General features: G+C 40.2%; 1 protein-coding gene across 1 annotated transcript; it reads right to left on the bottom strand.

The window, feature by feature from the left end:
- Positions 1 to 366: 366 nt before the first annotated feature.
- Positions 367 to 20,029, bottom strand: AGBL3 (AGBL carboxypeptidase 3). The gene is made up of 14 exons (XM_071732923.1): positions 19,820 to 20,029; positions 18,554 to 18,614; positions 17,576 to 17,722; positions 15,914 to 16,021; positions 13,615 to 13,720; positions 12,313 to 13,092; positions 10,631 to 10,793; positions 9,803 to 9,929; positions 9,218 to 9,315; positions 8,977 to 9,056; positions 7,837 to 7,903; positions 3,867 to 3,935; positions 2,591 to 2,648; positions 367 to 551 (listed from the first exon to the last, which is right to left on the bottom strand). The coding sequence occupies exons 1-14, from the start codon at positions 19,889 to 19,891 to the stop codon at positions 472 to 474; spliced, it is 2,016 nt and encodes a 671-aa protein (XP_071589024.1). The 5' UTR covers positions 19,892 to 20,029; the 3' UTR covers positions 367 to 471.
- Between the last annotated feature and the right edge of the window lie 282 nt (positions 20,030 to 20,311).

Here is a 20,311-nt window from a genome sequence, read left to right as displayed (position 1 = left end):
TTTAACTGATCTGTGATAGCTCCCTATGAATCCATAAACCCCACAGATTTATATAAAAACACAAGTATGACTTTTCATCTTTCTCATCCAGTCCTCATTGAGAAATTCTAGATTTATGATCATAAAAAATAACACCTTTCTTACTCTTCTGTATAATTTGCTGACACAACATCTGGAAAATATTTTAAAGCTTTTACTGTGATGAAAAGAATCCTTTTGTTTTTCTTTTTTGTAATTCTTAGACTATTTCATGAGGCTTGTTTATTTGTGTAAGAAAGGTAAGAACTGAAAAGTATTACAGGCTTTGCAAAATTTTGGCAATAATATGAGCTGTAAGAGTTTTTAAAAAGTGACAGGAAGCTGTAATTAACACCACTCAGGGGTTTATTGGAATAAAATAAAATAATAATGATGGTGGAAATCAATGAACACTGTGAGGTGAGGACAGGCAGACTTCTTTTCCGGACACTTCTACTTTGCTACTTTCTTCAGAAATGAAGTCATTGATTTTGGACACTTGATAGCAGGCTCTTTCAAGGGTTTGTGGATATCTGCAAAGCCACAAAATTTGACACTAAGCACAACAAATTCCATTGTTTTTCAGTACTATGTCCACAGTGATGTTTCCTATTAAAACCCTATCAAAACCTCTAGCAAACCCTACCCTTGAACTTCTGAATAGACTCAACATTACTGTAAGAAGCTTATTCTGTTTTAATATGAAACATTAACATTTTAAGTTTAAGAAAAACAGATTCTTAAGGCCTGAAAGAACCAAAGATCATTTCATAGTTTGTTTCACCTGCCATAAAAAACAGGCTAGCAATTTCTTTCAATTTTCTGCGGACTCTGTTCTAGACTGAGTGTTTGACTGAAGTGAGACAGAGAACCCACCACATCTCCTGAAGCTTGCACAAATGCCAAAACATGCATCTCATACTTCTAATGGAAATTTGTCTGTTATCAATTGCAGTCACAGCCTATTATGATTTCTTTTTCACAGACTGAAGCTCTCTCTGACACCCTCAGCTGCTCTACTGAAGAACATTGGTGGGGCAAGCCCCGGTATCAGTACAGGTTGGGGGATGAAGTGACTGAGAGCAGACCTGAGGAGAAGGTCCTGGGAGTACTGGAAGATGAAAAGCTGGACTGGAGCTGGCAGCTCAGCCAGCTCACAGTCCAGAAAGCCAACAATTTCCTGGGCTACATCCAAAGAAGCATGACCAGCAGGTCAAATGAGGTCATTCTGTACCTCTGCTCTGGTGAGACCACACCTGGAGTATTGTGCCTGTTGTTGGGGTCCTCAGTATACAGGAAAGTCATGGACTTGTTGGAGCAGGTCCAGAGGAGAGACATGAAAACAATCAGAGGGCTTGAGAACCTCTCTTATGAGGACAGGCTGAGAAAGTTTGGGTTGTTCAGCCTGGAGAAGAGAAGGCTCAGCAAACACCCTATTGCAGCCTTTCAATACTTAAAGGGGGGCTTATAAGAAAGATGGGCACAAACTTTTTATCAGGACCTATTGCTGTAGGATAAGGGAAAATGGTTTTAAACTAAAAGAGGGTAGATTAAAATTGGACATGAGGAAGAAATGTTCTGCAATGAGGATGGTGGGACACAGACCAGCTTGTCCAGAGACGTGGTAGATGCCCCCTCCCTGGATGGTTGGGCAGAGCTCTAAGCAACGTGATCTAGTCAAAGATGTCACTGCAGGGGTTGGACTAGATGACCTTTAAAGGTCCTTTCCAACCCAAACTATTCTATTGTTATACTCTTTTAGGAGACAACTTTATTCACATAGGTCTCATTTCATCATAAAGTGAATGAACTGTCTTAAATCTCATGACAGTAGGTTTTCTCCAGTTCTTAAATGCTTTGAAGGTTTCTCTTTTGCATTCTTCTTTTTAAAAAGAATTATTTAAAATAATGATGGCACCAGAAGTAGTTAAAGCAATTCAATATGAGTCTCAGAGAAGTTCTACAGAGAAGTCAAATAGTTTTTCGCTTCTTTTGTTTTCATGTAAGCAAAAACTTTGTCCTCACTGCACAGTATGAAGATAACCCATGTTCAGCTACTTGCTTGCCTTGATACCTTAATCTTTCTCAGATTTCTTGGTGCTTGCAATGACACAAACCATCCAGTTTAGTTTCTTTAGCCTTCACATTTGCTTCTTTCCTTTTGTCTGCACTAAATCAAAAAAATTCTAGTTGATCCCCACTTTCTATAGGATTTGGCCTGCCTTGTTTGACTTCATTGAATGTGTTCTCCTCTAGTTTTTCTGGACAAAATGAGCACACTATTACAAATGGGTGCACCTGACTGCAAAGAGGAGTAAATTTTTTTCACCTCTCTCGAATTTACGTTTGCTTCAGTTCTTCTCCAGTGAAATTGTTCCCAATCAGTAAAGCAGAGTGTAATCATGTGATGAAAACAGTTTTAAGTACAGAAACAAGAGCTCTTCCAAATTATGAGACTGAGTGTGAGAACTCTGTGTTTATCTTTTTGGGACATACTCTGATGAGATTTGAGATTATAGAAAAAAATTGGCTTACTGGGATTTTCAGATTTAAGTAAACATACTGTGTTTACCTTTTTTCGCTGTGTCAAGTACCTGAAATAACTCATGTTGAGTTTCAATGTGCTGAGTCTGTGAAACAGAAAAGAAACATGAACAAATTATTAATTTTTTTTAAGTTTCAAAAGTTTGAATGACAGAAAGGTATTATCATTTTTATGACCAGGCACTTTATGGAATGTACACTGGGTTAGGACAGGGGAAGGTTTAAGAGTTTAAGAACTAGTGGGAAAAGAGTTAAATAATTTTTATTTTTTTTTTCGGTTGGTTGGTTGGTTTTGGTTTGGTTTGGTTTGGTTAGGTTTGGTTTTGGTTTTTGTTTTCCTCAAGCAGAAACAAAAGTAGACATTCATTATTTGGCCTGATTTTCAAAAGCTCAGAAAACTCAGCAACTTGTGTTCACTTTGCAAGCTGTCGAGTGCTCAGCATTATAAAAAATATTTAAATCAAATCCCTTTTCATGAAAGTAAGAACAAAACATTAGACTCCACTGTTTTAATCTAGGATTTTTAAATATCAACTACAACAAAGCTCATATTTTCGTAACAGTTATGTAAGATACTGAACAGCGATAACGGAGAAGTGACATTTTTACAAATGATGAGATCTTTTACCAACTGTTCTGAAAGTGACCTTTTAATAAACCTAATCCCATGGTAATTCCTAGGTCAACTAATCCTGAATAAAGAATCACACACTTTGAATGGAAGGAAGGGGCATAAGGCAGCTTGAAAATATTGCCAGCACAAGTATGTCAGAGGTTAGACTTGGTAATGATCCCAAAATTAAAAAACAAACTCTCTGTTTCCCCAGATAACCCTGTGACTTTTCCCTTCCATTCACAGTACAATACTGGACCAGAAAACAAAAAAGAAAATATTTTCATGGACTTGGCAAAAACATTGTCCAATGAAACTGGAAGTGAAACTGAAGTCCAGCTGAGGGAGTGCAGTGTTAGTAGTTTTGGAGACTGTAGAAGAGCTGGTATAACCTCCAGCTCCAAGGCATATTCCTTGGCAGACAGGTCTAAATGTATAAGATAGTATATTAATGAGACATAACTTTGACATTTTTTCCTGCCCCAGACTTTTTGATGTTGAGGCTTCAACGTCATAGATGAACCATTCATAGATGGTATAGACAATGAAGAACAATATGCATTCTAGGGCAGCAGCTTTTGGTGACAAAATTGTTTGAGCAAAGTTATGGTGGTTGAATTAAACAGTCATATATTAGTCTTCAGTCAGCAAAAGAGCACAACATGTTTCTAGTGGCGTAAAAAATACTCACATTTTTGGTTTCATGACTTCTGTCCTTAGCAGTGCTGTGAAAATGTTCTCGTGATGTTTTAGTTTTTTTCTGCACAGAAAATAGTATATAATAATTTTGATTCATGGGGGAATATCAGAGTTACAAAGAAAAAAAAGTTGCAAATAAAATATCACAATGCCAGAAAGAACACATGTAATCAAACAGCTCATGATTTAATTCCTTATGCTGTTCTATTCAGCAAATATTAATGAACCTGGACACAAACATATCATAATGACAAGGGACCACACTTCCTACTCAATCTGGCTTGTTTATTTTTAGTCTGGGAACCTGGAGAACCAGGCTTTCTCAGTAGCATTAATTGCCACTGCTCTGTTTTTCTGATGTGGGGACTTCTGAAAAGAAAGACTGGCATAAAAAACAAAAAGCTTGAGAAGCACAGGTCTGCCTATTGAACCAAAGAAAGCATTAATAAAGCATCCACATTTATAATGTATATGTACATAAAAAGGATAATACCCACCAAAATATTAATGTGAGTTCTTTACAAATGACAGCTTCCTTTCTCTAGGCAATAACAATGTTGCTGTTTCTAGGTTGACCGTCAGCAAAGTGCTCTTGAGGGCTACATGCAGCTCCAGCATAAATAGGTTGTGTTGTATGTCATGTCAGAGTCAAAAAGTTTACTGTACCTGTGATATCTTTGCAATTCACCTTTTTAAAATGCCTTTAATAACTTACATCAGGAACATAAATTCTGTATGTCTTTTGATCTAATAACTTTAATGAGTCAATGAGATAGATCCACGTGGGAAAACATGCATTCTCATGGAAGGGACAAAAGTAAGAAAGTTCTTGCAGGAACTATGTACCATTCTTTCAAACTCATTTGATAAACTGTTGTTACTTTCTTTACATAGGACACTATCTGATGTGTTTAGCTGCTAGTATACACATCCAGCAAAAAGCACCTGAATTCATTGCATGAAGTATGCATGAATACAATTCATACAATTTCATTGCATGAAAAATGTCTGCCTGTGTTTCAGCACAGGAATTGCTGAAGGGGACTGAGTGAAGCTCCACTTAACTAATAGTTTTGCACTGTATATGGGTGTTTATAAGTATTGGCAAGCACACTCTTACAGAATCAGGCTTTTAGATGGCCAAATCTGTATTCAGTCCTGAAAGAGCTCATTCTCTCACGAGACAGGAATGTGATGGGATGGGCTCTGTTCCAAGAGGGATCTCTGCCAGAAATGTGTGCTCTATTGTATTAATGTAGTGTATTTAGTGTACTTTGAGTAACCACTGAAAACTCTGATTTCACAGACTACTGAGATCTGCTAAGGTTTTCCTGCTACTGAAGGATAAAGTCCCTTTTCCTTTGTCCTTGGTCTTGCCACTCCAAACTCTGCCACTTCCATACCTGCTCCTAGCTAGTGTTTTCCTCCATCCCTTGAAACCAGCTCTAATGCTTAAAAAAAAACCCCAATAAACAACAAACTTGTGCCAGCTGATTTTATTCATTAACCCAGCATAGAACCATCTGAAATAATCAAGTTTTAACCCATGCTTTTGTGTAGGTTTTCTATGACTCTTCTCAAGTGTTTCCAGGAAGGCATCCCTGCCCTTCTCTGTTCTTGGCTGTTCCTTTTATGCATATGACCAAGCAAGCCTACCAGGTTTAAATACTAAATTAAATGGATAAGAAATAACACATTAACTTTCTGCAGCAGCCTTCTGTACTTGTCTGGACTTGGGTTATCCAAAGCAGTATTAGACCACTGCAGTTTTTTTTCCTGAGTGTTAAAGTCTCCTGTAAACCCAATTATCCAACAGTGTTCCACAGTTCCTATCACATTTGGATAAATCTCATTATAGGGCTTTTAATCCCAGTCCCTGGGGTGAATACTATGCACAGATGTTTTGCAGTAAACAGTTATGGATGGGAGTCACTTAGCAGCTTGCTCAATCTACAGCTTAGTTAGAAAGAGCAGATGAACCCAACTGCTTTGCTTATCTGTACTGTTTATAGACCACAAGAAAATGTTGCTTATAGACGTGAGAAAAAAAAAATGGAATCAATCCCACTGACTTGTGAGTGTTTTGACACAAGCAAGGCTATTTTTAGCAAATGAAGTGGAAAGGCTCAGAGTTTTAGGCAGCTTTTTCTCAAGTTGTCAATCCTGGCAGCTGCCAGCCCCAAGTCACACACCCATGCACGGGCACACTGCCAGCCAGACAAGAGGAGGTAGGGCAAGAAAGCATGAGGGGCTGAGAAATACTAAAAGGCTCAAGGTATTTGGTGTTACCCAGAAAATGCTCATAACTTAAGGCTTCAGTTACCATTTTAATTCTAAAGTTTTCATTTTTAAATAATTTTTATTTTTAAATCCAGCTCTGGAAAAAGTGCCTACATGGATTTATGATTCACAAACTCAATCCCAAAGGCAGCATTATAAGAACAACACGACAGAGGGTACATCTAGTAAAAAAAAAAAAAAATCTCAGTACTCATCCTTCCTCTGTGTACTTTCACTAACCCTCTGCTACCAGCCCTTGTACTGTGCAAAATAAACTTTTCATCCAACCCACTACAGCTGTCCTTCTATAACTAATATAGTCCTGGAAGTACCATGGCATCATGGTACTTCATGGAAGTACCATGGCATCAGTGGTGGAAATTCCTGCTTGGTTCCTTAACATAAGAGGGGAAGAAATGTCAAGCTTGGATGAATATTGAAAGTTGTCATCAACCTTGCATAAATCCATCAGGAATTACTACCCCCCAGATAGGCTATTAAGTGGAAAGTCTGTCTGAACTTAATTTTCCTTAAGTGCAAAATCCTTTTGCTTAAACTCTGGATGACAGTAGCACTAATTGGAACTGTTGGATTTTGCACAGACATGTTCTCCACACAAGTCCTCCAAGGACAAAAGCCCTCAGGGAAGAACGGAGCACAAAAAGGGATCTGTGGCAGCTTCCTTCACCACAAGTGAACTCACCAGAGATTATCTGTCTACATCTTGTTTCAAACTATCATCTCTTAAACTAGAACTAAAATTCTAAATCATGCCGTTTGACAACCAGCCCAGTCTGCAGAAATGCCTGTTTCTTGCAAAGTGTTACAGGAGTCACTTCAGTTTTACTCTTAGTACGCAGATTCCCCTTTCCCCCCTTTGTTTGTTTACTCTATTTATGCCCTAAACAGGAAGCAACAATTTATGGGACCTACAATGGTTGGCTAAAATTCATCCCCAAGATTTCTAAAAATAACAGCCTCACAGAAGTTTGTTTTGCTTATCTACAGGAAAGATCTTGTTATTGTGGTAATCACAGGCACCAAATCAATGAATGCCAAATAAACAAGGACAAAAACCTTTTTTAATGTTTTTCAAGAAAACCATTCTTTTCAGCAAAACAAGTAAATACAGGTTTTAGGAAAATAAAATGTCTCGTTGTCCTCCTGAGCAAGCACTTTGTTAGCTCTGGGGTTACATTTGCCTATGAGCTTACAAGTAGGTGATGGGATAGTGTGATGCTGGCAGCACTTGGCACCAGTGAAATAACTTCCCTGCATCTGTGAGAGGAGAACACAACTCCCAGACACTGTGAACTGGGTATTTGCAACATTTGTATGGCTGACACCAGTCTGCAGGTGGACAGGACGCTGGTGCTCTCCTCCTTAAACTGACCCTATGCCTCCTTACTAAGCTGTACTGCAGAACCTGACAGGTAGAAAGCCACCTTCTTTTGGAACAAAACCACCACCTTCTGGACAATCGGGATTAAGCTATAGGGAAAATTAATACTAATGCTCTGTGCTGTTAAGTTTGCCTGTATCTCTATTGACTACTGATTTGTTAATTATTATTCTGACTGACTTAATTCTGAGGTTCTTCAAAATAGATCCTATTAAACCCTAGTATTCATTCCTAGTGGCATTCATGACAGAGGTGCAGACAAGAAAAACTATTAGCTTACCTTAGTACCGAGTTTTGGCGGGTGTGCAACAAGTTCAAAGGAGTCTGAGCTGTCAGAATCTTGGCTGCTGTGAAAGACAAGAATAATTTTGTTTAATTTCCAAATGTGGTGATTGCAAACAGTATTTGCAGCATCTATTCCAACCATTAGAACCTGTTTTCTGTAAAACCCTAGCTCAAGAGATGTAAATGTGTTTTCCATGTGCCTGTCTTCCAGATCTGCATTTTACTTCTACAGACCTATAGTTACCCTGCAAAAAGTGGGCACCATCATAGAGAAAGCTTGGTTATTGAAAGAGATGCTGTCTATCCAGAGGACATCTCCTCCTTCTATCTAGTATTTTTTTAGTTCTGCTTCTCACCCCTTCATCCTCTTTGTTTCCAGCAAGTCTTCACCTAGTTCTCTGATGATGCATTAAGTTCTTGTGTCTCTTTGTACTTCCTTTAGCACTGGTTGTGAAGCACAGCTCTTGATTTCTATACTCTAGGCACCTAAATTTTGATGAGACAGATCCAACCTACCAATGTTTTCCCAAAAAAGAAATATACAAAAGTTTTATTCCCTAATAAATTTCCACAGAGCAACAGCTGTTCATAGCACATAAATGCCCTCCTCTCACAAATCACAACTGATCTTGCAAGTCACTCACAGTCTGCACTGTCACAGGAGGAGCTGATCATGTTTAACAGGAGTCTTGTTTGGCCAGCATCCAGATTCCTGTGCTGCTATCAACTACCCTGAACTTAGCCCCTTTCAGTAAATGGAGTAAGATTAGCATCACACGTGGTTAATGAAATCAGCTTTACACAAAACCAAAACCATACATTAAGTTACGTTGTGACTGCAAAATGTAAAGTTGAAAAAAGAGCATATTGATTTAAGTGATACAAGAGACCAAGCTCTGTACCAACACAGATTCATTTCTCTTTCAGGAAGACACAGAGCTCTGCTTCTAATTAAATGCTATTAAGGTCTGGATGTAAGATTTGTATGCAATTTTTTTTTAAGGAGTGTTAAATTAAACAGAATGACAATTTAGAGCCTAATTTTAGTAACATTTCTAACATTTACTCTGGCACTCTTTACGAAGTGCAGAGAACATATAATACATTGTGGCACATTTGAATAGTTCTAAGTTACCTGGAATCCCAGAGTGACACATCAGAATTCTTGACCTTGGGGTTCAACCTGTCTTCCTGTTTCACTACTTTCTCATGTTCCTTCAAGCATAGATAATAATAAGAAACACCACAAATTTAGTTTCCCATCTCAAGAAAGCCTTTATCAAATTCAGTGTTGTTATAGCCCTGTAGAATATTATGTTTTGTCACAAGAGCATGAACTGAGGCAGCAAAAAAGTCCTCGGGGGGACTTGCCTTACCTCCTTGTTATGAACACCGTAGTTCAAGAGAGCATCACAGAAATGCTGTCCTATTGACTCTAAGTCTTTCATATCAAAATGGGTGCTTTGTCTGCAGCCTGCAGCATCAACAGGAGTAAGACAGAAATGAAAATGTCAGTAATTTTGCTGTAATGTTTCAGAATGGTGGCTGGCTGCAAACTCACATATCTTTCATTGACAGATGCTGGACAGGTCTATGACTTCTGGGTTTGTATGGTAGTACAGATCATTATTCTGCCTATATGAACAAAATCTATCCACTCAGAGGGGTTTAACTATAATGCATATTTAACTAATTCCCAATTACAAAATTTCCTAAAAATGCAACTGGCTTTAGTTACTGCTTTAAATTTGCCATCCACTAACATCATTTCATGATACATAAGCAATAATGCCATCAGTGGCCTGAAGGGTTGCTAGGTGAGTGCTCTAATTTCAGTGATCATTCATCATTCATTTCTACCCAGTCAGAGAGAACACCAACAAGGGGATGGTAGCTCAAGCAACCACAAGTAAAGGTCTTGTATGATGATTCCTACTAAATAGCTACAGAGAGTGTCTCACCCAACTGAGAGCCACAGATAGAGGCTTCCAGGGTGTAGCTGTTGCTGATGCCCATCTTCCACATTACCACTCGACCCGTGCCTGCTTTGCTCTTTTGTACTCTGAAACGGCAGTCTGGGAATGAGAACTTTAAAAAGGCAGGTACAGCATTAGCCCTTGAAGTTAATAGGAAGATGCAACCATTTCATTATAACCCCACAAGTTTTTTTATCTACCAGATAAACACTTATGAGCTTTAGTTCTACTTGAACACTGCACAGCTGAGCTCAGAGCATACTGTTATATTACTGGTATAATGGAGATGTAACAACCTTTTGATTCAAATGAAGCTGATGCTGTCAGATTTTGCTGGAAAATGACATATTTTAAAAGCCATAATTTCCTAGTAAACTTCTTTTTTCCTAGTTGATATATCTTACATAAGTATGGTGATGATGAAAAGATTTTCAAGATAAGTTTCAAAAAGGGTTCAATCTGGAAAGACATTTTTCTCCTTTAGTTTCTCTCATATATGAATATACAATTTTTAACTTTTGTTCTTGTCACTGTTAAAACAACTTTAATATTCCCTTTTTCCCCCCAGTTCTTTTAAAAAGCCTTTTAAAAATGCTAACTTTATGTACCAGCTCATCATGACACACTGCAGTACTGGAATTTCAACAGAGTTAACATTTCATTTTTACTGCCTTTTCTACTTTCAGACAACTGAAGATTATTTCACTGGGTGAAGTGTAGTATTTTAGTAAATGTGATACCTTAACAAAAAATTAAGGATCCCGGATGGTTGATTTTTCAGGAAACTAAGTTTCTAGTTAGACATTTGCTTACCATATCTGGGCAGCTCTTGCTCAGCAAGAGGGGGAAGCTGCGTGGATGCGCACGTGGTGCCTTTCCTTCTTGCTTTCTCTCACAGCCATACATGAAGACATTTTGCTTCCTGTTGTGACCATGGATGTCACAATACAGAAAAACATCACGTTGCTCCATTACTCTGTAATACGGAATGATATAGAATACTTTATTAAAAGTGTGGCTTTTTATTCCACCTCAGAAACTAGTCTAAGATAATGTTACACTGAAGCTCAAGTGTAACCTAGAGAGCAAGAAATCAGTACAGGGTTCATATTCTGAGCTCTAAGGTGTGTGCTAGACTAGAGCCTAACTGCTCAGTTCTGCCAGAATAAAACACTTGTCACTGCACAGAAATAAGATATATGCCCCATCAGCCTTTGTCCATGTGTTTGTTCTAACTCTCAGGCTTAGTTATTATATATATCCATCTCTGGAGATGTGTACATGACCACACTGTGCAGCTGAAACCTGCTCTTCTTATCTGCTGCTCTTTCATTATTGTAAATGTGCTGTACAGTTATGAGACTGAAGCATAAATGTCAGTGCATGCTCTTCCTTTCATCAAACTGGAGACATGAATTTTTATGGTGTGCCAGAATTCTGCAGTACATTATTGCACAACTAGCTTTTTAAAGAAAATTTGCAGGTAGACACATTGGGGTGTCTACCCACAACCCTAATGTTCCCATTTGCTTTGAAGCAGAGCTCTGGAGAGGAGATGTGATAATACCACAAAGTATCACCTGGGGCTTTATGCTGGGCAGGAGTTGGAAATCCATGGTGGAACTAAGAAGGAAGCAGTAATTAACATATCTGTCTCAGCTGGCAGAATGTGAGGCTGAAGGTCAGTGGCACTTCAGCAGGCATAATGAATATTAATTATAGGGCACTTACATGGGCAGGCTGTCTTCATATAGTAAAACAGGGAGGAATTCTTATGGAAAAGGGGAAGTGCAGCACTCATCCCCTCTAAGCTAGGGTTCTATATGCCAAAACATTCATTTGAAAGAACACAGATATTAAGACAGGCTGTAACTAGATGAAAAACATTAAATGTACTAATTGTGGCACTGCCTTTTTACACACGAGTCTTGTTTGCATTAATTTGTTACAGAAGTTAAACCAGAGGAATTCAGTTTCCTAGCTGAAGACCTTGTTTAACTACCAAAGGCTTAGTTTTATATCCAGAGTATCAATCTCCCCATATCTAGAAGTTTGCATAAGACATCAAACACATTTGTAGCAAAGCATTTAGAAAATTTGGCAATCTTTGCTGTCAAATCAACACCTGTGATCTATTCTGAGCCCACCTTCCTTCTGGAAGGTGATTGAATTCCAGAAAATAAGAAAATGAGAGAAATAAGGTATTTGATAAAGAGATTTTGGCAGAAGATAGTGGGGAGAAATACTCTGAAAATGGTTTGACAAAACCTCTTTTACCATGGAAACATAACTTATTACCAGGAATGGAGAAATTATAATAAAGGAAAACCTGCACAATACTAATGAAAAATGAACCCACTCTGGAATAAAACTGAATCTAAACAAAACTGACATAAACACTTATATACGGAGCAAAGGTGTAAACAGTGTCAAAATAAGACACAACAGCAAAGAGACAATGGGGCATCTGTTCTAAAGGGAAAGCATGAGGTTACCTTTTGATCATGTTTTGTGTGTACCAGATGGAAGGATACCATTTCTTCACATTGGATCTGTATTTGCGGTTCAAGTCCTGACCTGTTAAAGAGCAACGGTGATTCCCCACAATCACGCCATCGGGATTCAACATGGGCACCACTTTGAAAACAAAATTGTCCCTTAGCAGTTGAGCTTTGTCTGAATCTCCAAGAATGTAATCCAGAAAGCCCTTCATTATCCAGGAACTGTTAGTTTCTCCTGGATGCACCCTCGCTGTTAGTATCACAGCCTTCCTCTGAGTGTCCTTGTCACTTTTGGAGGGGTTGGTGATAGTTAAAACATTCACTATGTTTCCCGCCAATGAACGGCACAAGATGTGGATCTTGCAGAACTTGGACTTCACTGGATCTTTAGAGATGGCCACCAGGTACTCCTGCAGGTTGGAGTAGGTGTAAGGATAGCAGTGGGCAAAGTAGCAAGTGTCTTGGTCGTGAGGGAACTGAAACGTCCAAGTGAGTGAGAAATATCGATGTCGGCCTTGGCCCACGTTGTTTGCATAATATTTGATTTCGTTTCCAGTCCTTCTCCAGCCAACCTGGTGCTTCTTAGCGTCGGCTTCCGAGTACAACAGTGGCTGCAAGCCATGTTTGTATAAGCTGTTACGCTTGGAAAAGTTGACAATAGTGAAACGATACGGGACCCCTGCCTGCGTATTGCTTACTTGGAAGTAGTACCACTGTGTGTGTCTGCTGGTGTAGAGGTCCGTGCGCAGAGTCAGCTGGTACTCAAATTCGTTGCTGGTAGGCAGAAAGAAGATAAAAAGTTGTGACACTGGTCAGCAGGGCAGGATGATGCAGTGCCAAATAATGGGGACTGGCATTAAAAAGCACTTGGCAGTGAATCAGGTGCAAATCCAGTTTATACTTTCATAAATGAAAGTCTACGTAGCTGCCAGGAAAGGGTGCCTAAGCACACTAGTAATGACAATAATGCAGCTGCTGTTTTAGTTAGGACTTGTAATAATAACCAGGACTTCTAAAAATGTTCTCCACACTATGCTTTGAAAGAAGGTGCTTAAGAGCAGGTGTTGAGTTTGTGTCAGTGATTATCACCTATAGAAACTGTCCAGTGCAACAGAATGGCTTAAGATAATTTCTAGTGAAGGCTTCGAGAAACTACTTTTCATGCTTATTCTACTAATGTAAACCAAATTACAAACCTAGAGTAACACATTCTGGTCAGAAATGAATATCAGGCTGCTGATAATAACAACTCAGATAACAGCATTGTAATAAAAGAAGAAAATATTAGAAACTTACATTTTTACCACTTTCTGCAAATTCCCACTTTCAAACCTCGCTTCGAAGATCAGCGTGTTGTCCTCTTTCTGATGGAGGGCTGGCTTCAAGGGGCAGTGATCTCTCACTTGGAAACAGATAAATCAGGAGTTTTGTTAGCTAGGGGAAGGTACAGAACAAATGTCTTTAATTTCAGTTCAAAAATTTTGGGGAATACCTGCATGCCTCTCAAAATTCCTCTAGAAATAGATAACTGCATGGATCTGAACTTCAAAGCATATCTTAGGTAAGGGTAAAAGGAATTATACAAATATTTTGTTGCCCATTCACACTTAACTTGATGGATTTCAGCCACCCTAAGCTCTGGTTCTGTCTTGGAGATGCGTATGTCCCTCTTTATGAGAAAATGGCCATTCATACTCTCTGCTTAAGCAAGGAAACAGTCAGGTGGAAAGACTCTAGTATTCAGCTCCCCCATGTCTTTTCATCAAATGGGCAACCACTGTACTCAAAAATCATATGTAGTTGACAATTGTTGCTAGCACTTAGTTTTTAAATTTGTGTATTCAATTATTCCAGACTAGAAGTAAAAAGATGAAGCTCAGACCCAGCAGCAATCACTGCTATGTTGCAACTGACATGTTTGCATCCCTTTTAGTGTGCAGTCAAATGGTACAGAATGAAATGCATGGATAGAATCCACGATTTCTATCATGGCATTTTAATTTTTCTACATGGGAGTCACCACTGGATTGCATTTTTCTTTCCCAAATCAGCTTTAAATGCAGGAACTCAGCAGCAGGTAATTCCCAGACAGGCAGCAACCCTGACTACTGCTAAATTCAAATTCAAATTGAGTGGGAATCAGGAGAGTGCTGCTGCTGTCTCCCACAGGATGCAATGGCTCATTACATGCCAGTCTGAGGCACTCAGGTCATAAATTCAGAAAATGCAGATGCCTGTGCTACCCTATAGAGCTTCTCTTGTGAGGAGGATTTTACGGTTTTGAGAAACATATTTATTGCTATATAATGGCAAAGCTACTAAGATGGGAGTTTTTGTCCCAGCAACAGGACAAACATTAACTCCATGGGACTCCAAAGTCCCTATTCCCACCTGCTTCTGTCCCTCAGGCAGCTGCAGTTCCCAGCAGCTCAGGTCACACAAGGTTTCAGCTTTCCTTGTTGCAAGCAAGGACGGGCAAGTAAAGGCTGCAGAGCTCTGAAGTTCTCTGTCGGCCCTGCTGCCAGCCAAAACTAAGGCAAGGGTGCAAAATTGCACACTCTCAACAGTGAACATACAATTAGAGTAGTTTAAAAACTCATGCTGCAGTCAACAGATACTAACTACTGCTATCCATCAGTTTAGATACATAAACTTCACAGTGATAGCAAACACTCATGTTCTTCTGCAGCTTTATGTTTGCTAGCCCAGGAATTGCTCAATGCCTGCAATTGCCTGCACAAAATCATTACTCAGAAGCAGGAGGGAGAACTGGCCACACTTAAAGGCAGAAGTTTTCCCCTCGTTGGTTGGGAAGTTTTATTCATGAAGCCTGAGAACTATGATACCAAAACACACTCTTTACTGGAGAGTTGTACAGGCCGAAATAAGAACCACTTCCAGTCACCTGTGCATGAGGTTCAAGTCCATAAAAAAGGACATGAAAAGTTTCATTTTTAAAGAACAGCAACTAAAGGAAGGTAACAGGAACCACTGCTCTAGTTTTCGAAAAGGTGGGGAACTAGGATTCAGATCCACATCTTATCCCTTTCAATAAATTACCAGGTTGAGCTGAAGAGAACAGAGGTTCCTTACTAGTCAGAAAGCAGTTACCAGTTTTCTTGGCCACCAAATGTAGCAACCTACTAGTGAAAGGCAACGTATTCATACTGCACCAGTTCCTAATTTCTAAATAAACATGATGTCAAAGAGTACTTTAGTATTGATCTTGCAGTTACACAGATCTCATCTTTTTTCACTCTTCTGGCTGTTATATTACTTCACTCAGATTTTCATAAAAAACTCATTTTAGGCTGGTTCATACTGTTATTTACTGAAAACAATGGCTTGAACTGAGCTGGAGTTCTGTATAAGCAGAGCTTATACAGTATAACAGATCTTGACAGTATAAACAGAGCTCATAGTTGATGAGGCAGCTGTGTAACTGATTTCCTTCCTTATCTATAGAAAAATAATTTATTCCCAAGTGCTTTAAAATAACAATAGAAAATTATATTGATTTCATCAGCCTTTGCATTAGTCATACAGGAAATCAAAGCAGGTGCTTTGACAGCATGATTTCTCAGAGTGTTCCCACCTTCTTTGCCTGGATAAATAACATTGCCTGTCTCAGGAGTTTGGTATTGAGGTGTCATCTCCAAACCTGTTGGAGTGTACAATGGCTCAGGGGCAGTGGGTACCCAATCTGAAAAAGGAGAGAAACGCAGGAGTACAAGAAGGAAACTTGTATAAGAGTCTTTAAAATATGGACACACTGAAAAGTAGTTCACCCTATTTATATAGGTTGCACATAAAAGAATAAGGAAGCATACCCTTTTGAAGCTCATTTTTTGGATCTATGAACAAATCTTCACTGTAACTCCAAATAAAGACATGTATCAACCTGTGCATGGACTAACTTTGGCTGTGCAAACTTACTTCTGTTCCCTGAACCGCTTTCTTGCCATCAGTGAGGATGACAATGGTGAACATGAGGCAGTGTGGGTGCCATTAGGAAAGTAGATGCTCCAGCTACAAGGTGAAGTCATTGACTGCTGACTGCACAGATGCTGGGTGGCTGTAATGTGTTGCCTTCTTGTAACTCACACGACATCTGCTTGGCATGGCAAAGATCTGTTAACACCAATTAATTCTCATAGCAGGCCTTTCCTTATTTTAATAATCGTGGCAGCCCCATCCTATTGCATTCATTATACTGGCACCTATTTTCAAAGCTAAAAGAATAAAGGCATAGGTGTCCCAGTCCCACCTCTGTGAGTTTCCAATTTCTACTGATTACTTCCAGATTGGAACTGGTTGTATCTATAAAGCACAGTGACTGGTCAAGTCTTCACTGCCTCATAATGGGTTTACAGCATGAGTTTTGTACAAACTGCATACAAGCAGTTATTAGTTGACATTCATATTTAACTGAAATACAGTGCTGACATTGCTAGTAACAGGATATGAGATTTGTACTAAATTTGCAAGACTTCAGGACAGTGTCTTGTTGGGTTTGCTCTGTCTGAACTTCTATTTAACTGCCTGCAGCTTTTTTTCACTTAGTTTAGCTGTGACAGCAGTTTCTCTAATTTACAACATATTTACGTCTAATTTGTTTCACTTTTGTTTATTTTTTGTGTGGTACAACGAATAGGCTTATATGTACAGAAGTAACAAGCTGTTATTCTTTGTAGAAGTGGAGACCTAGAGCTCAACAAAACTGGTTTCAGGGGTAAGAAAGAGAACAAGGAAATAGTACCTAACACATGTAAAGAACACTGTATATGGTGAATTCAGATGTAACATAGAGCTGAAGATGGATGAACAGAAACATGTAAGAGTGAGCTAGTAAGCAGATGAAAATGACTCCAGAGTTATTTCCATCCTGGAATGTGGAAGAAGAAACCATCCATGCAACATTGTATTTATGCCATCAAAGGACTCCAGAGGCTGATAATTCACACCAAACAACCCCTCCCCACTACCAGAACAAAACCTCTCCTATGAAACCACTCACCTGTGGACCTAGAGGGGCAGTAGAAGAAGACAGGAAAAGGGTGTGAATAAAGCATATGTACAATAATTTTAACTGTATTATTATTTTTTTTTCTTTCTGTACCCATTCGATCTGGATTAATAATGATTTGTTTCTTAAGATTTCACTGGTACTAACAATAAATTCTTGGCTTTATTTATATATAAGGTGTGCTTCGTCTTTGCCCATATTGAAGATTTTGAGCCTAATGCAATAACTTACCAATGTGCTCAATTCTGTCCCTGATGACTTCATAACGGTCTGGCCAGTTCACAAGGAAAAACTGACCAGCAGGTGCCGAGTCATCAAGAGTCTGAGGCTCCTGAGGATGGGGCTCCACTGCCTCTGAGTCAGATGATAACTTTTGCCCTTGGAAAAAGATGAGCACAAACGGAATCTATAAGAAAGTGGAAGAACCCTCACATCAGACTCTGTTGCTCTTCTGAGTTGAAACAGACTATGGTGATTCTGTGATTCTGTGGTTCTGTGACAGGTTATGGTGATTGTCTATGTGAAATTAATATAACTAAACATGGCACAATGAAATTACATCCCACTGTGGTGTAAATGTAATGCTCCGTCCTATAAATCACTCTGAGTCACTGAATTTAAAAATAGTGTTGAATGAACAGTTAATTCAATAAACCACAAAGAACATCCAGTATTCAAATACAGCAGAGAATAGCTTATCTGGGTTCCTATAGAAAATGCTGGCATTTTTTATTATTACTGCTTTTACTACTACTGAGTAATGGTAGCCCCTACAATCTCAGTATCTGAGTCAAATTTGTACTGTGTGGGAATCTAATTAGCTTTTAGACCAGTTTTCAGATCTACTTCTCCTCACAACAAACAAAAGTATAAGCAAAAGTGCTTCATCTGAAGGATCTTGTTTCAAGCATAGATGACATAATACACAAAATGTAAACAAAACCAAAAGTGCTGAATCAATTTTTAAACTTAATAGATACCTGGCTACTATAATGCCAAATGAATAACTTGTGATCAAGGGCATGCTGCAAGAAAGGACTGAGATAATTTCTTACTTATGTCAAAAAACATAAAATGTGGATGGACCTAGATCCAATTTTGTTTAGAGCTTGACAGTTACATGAGTACTAATATCTTCCCTCATCCCTTTTTCATCCCCCCTGTGGTCTTTCGGGGAAAATGTAGGGGAATAACTGAAAGAGTCCTAACCTGCAAGAACAGCACATGGTGGACTGTCTTCTGCTACCGATGAGTTAGGGCAACCTTCATCCTAAATAAATAAATAAAATAGTAAAATAAAATTGGAAGTCCACAGTAGGACAGATTGCTTTTGTTTATTTTCAGAGAGAAGAGCTGCCCCTGTTTTGGTTTACTTTATGTCCTGAGAAAGAATTAGGCCAAATTTACATGGTTATGTACTCCATTATTATTCCTGTCTGCTGCTCAAGGAGATGTTATTTAACCTGTCCTCTTTTGTTTCCCCAGTGCCCCTGTTGTGCAGTACCTAGTATTCTTACTGTGGTGTGAAAAGCTAGAGCAGAAAACTAACATAAGAAAAAATGTTTGGTTTTCATTAATTAGCCCTCTGTTCCTGCTCATCAAACACGCACACAGATTTAAGATCAGGAGAGGCAATGGAAAATGATAGTGAGGACAGCCCTTCTGGTTGCATCTCAGAAACATGTCACAATTATCCTGAAGCACAAAAGGCAGGGACAGGGAGCTGAGGATCTTGATTCTGGTTCTTCGAGGGGTAATACTTGGCAAAAATGAAAAAAGCACGACTCTGCAGCCAAAGTATACAGGGGCTAGAAAAGAAACCAGCTACCCTGGTCTAAATCTGAAGCACAGTGGCAAGGCAGCACCAAGAGAACAAGTTTTGTCCCCTTCACTGTGCTTAACAAAGAACACTTATTTCCTGGGTCCCCTTTCCTTTCACATATCCAGCTAAAACACTCATTTCTTTCCTGGAATATTAATAAATGCTGATAAAAGCAAATGCATTTCACAGCTGGCAAGAGTACTCTCAGCTTTATTTACCACCCCTACTCGCGTTCACCACATTTGCAAATGCAACACGGGGCTTCTAAAAACATGCTAATCCCGTAGCTTGGATTTTACAAACCAAGAACTGGGAGAAGTTCAAAAAGTGGAAACCAAAGCGGAGTTAAAACCAGAGCGCAGAGGAGGAGGTGGAGTCCTTGGCTTCTCCCGCCCCCCGGCACACGGGCAGCGCCGGGCTGTGGGTACCGTGATACACAGACAAGTCCCCAAAATTTAGGTTACGGACACGCGTGCGCTCTGCCGGGCATTCCGGGTGCCTGTAGAAACGCTGTGCTACCGGGGCTGCGTGCTGGTTTTCTGGGGAGAATAAGAAGCAATCGCTCCCAAGGAGCTACGGACGATTTCCCGATTCCCCCACGATGCAGGATGCCCTCGGGGGAGGGGTTGGGGACAGGTGCCGAGGGGACTCACGGAGCTGCCCTCCTCCCTGACGGCGGGGCTCTCCTCATTCCGTCCCTCTGCCCGGGCGTTGGGACAGGGCATCCCGAAGCGCCAGCACCGCCGCGGATCCCGGCCTCCCAGTGCCCGCTGCGAACCTCCCGGGACCCCGGAGTGCGAAACCCCCGGGCCCCGACGGCCGGGGCTGCACCGGGCCCCAACCCCGCTCCCCCCGCCCCGCTCTCGCCAGAGTTCGTTGCAACGGCTGAAGGGAGGGGCCCGGGGGAGCGGGGGTTGCCCGCGGGCCCGGGTGAGGCCTGCTCGGCGGCCGGAGGGACAGCAGGGATGGGGGGGCTGGGGTGGGCTGCGGGGTCCCCGCCTGGTGAGGGCAGGGTGCGGCCTCCGTCCTGAAGGTGCGGGGGAGCAGCGGCCGCGAAGCGCGGGGAGAACGGGGGTTTTGTTCCCGTGGCGTGAAGCCTTTTCGGCCTTCAACTTAAGGAACGCACGGAGCATAAAGCTTTGTCG

This window comes from Heliangelus exortis, chromosome 1 (genome assembly GCF_036169615.1).
Source record: "Heliangelus exortis chromosome 1, bHelExo1.hap1, whole genome shotgun sequence".
Taxonomy (NCBI): domain Eukaryota; kingdom Metazoa; phylum Chordata; class Aves; order Apodiformes; family Trochilidae; genus Heliangelus; species Heliangelus exortis.
The sequence above is the reverse complement of the archived record's forward strand: the minus strand, read 5'-3'. Positions and strand labels throughout refer to the sequence as shown.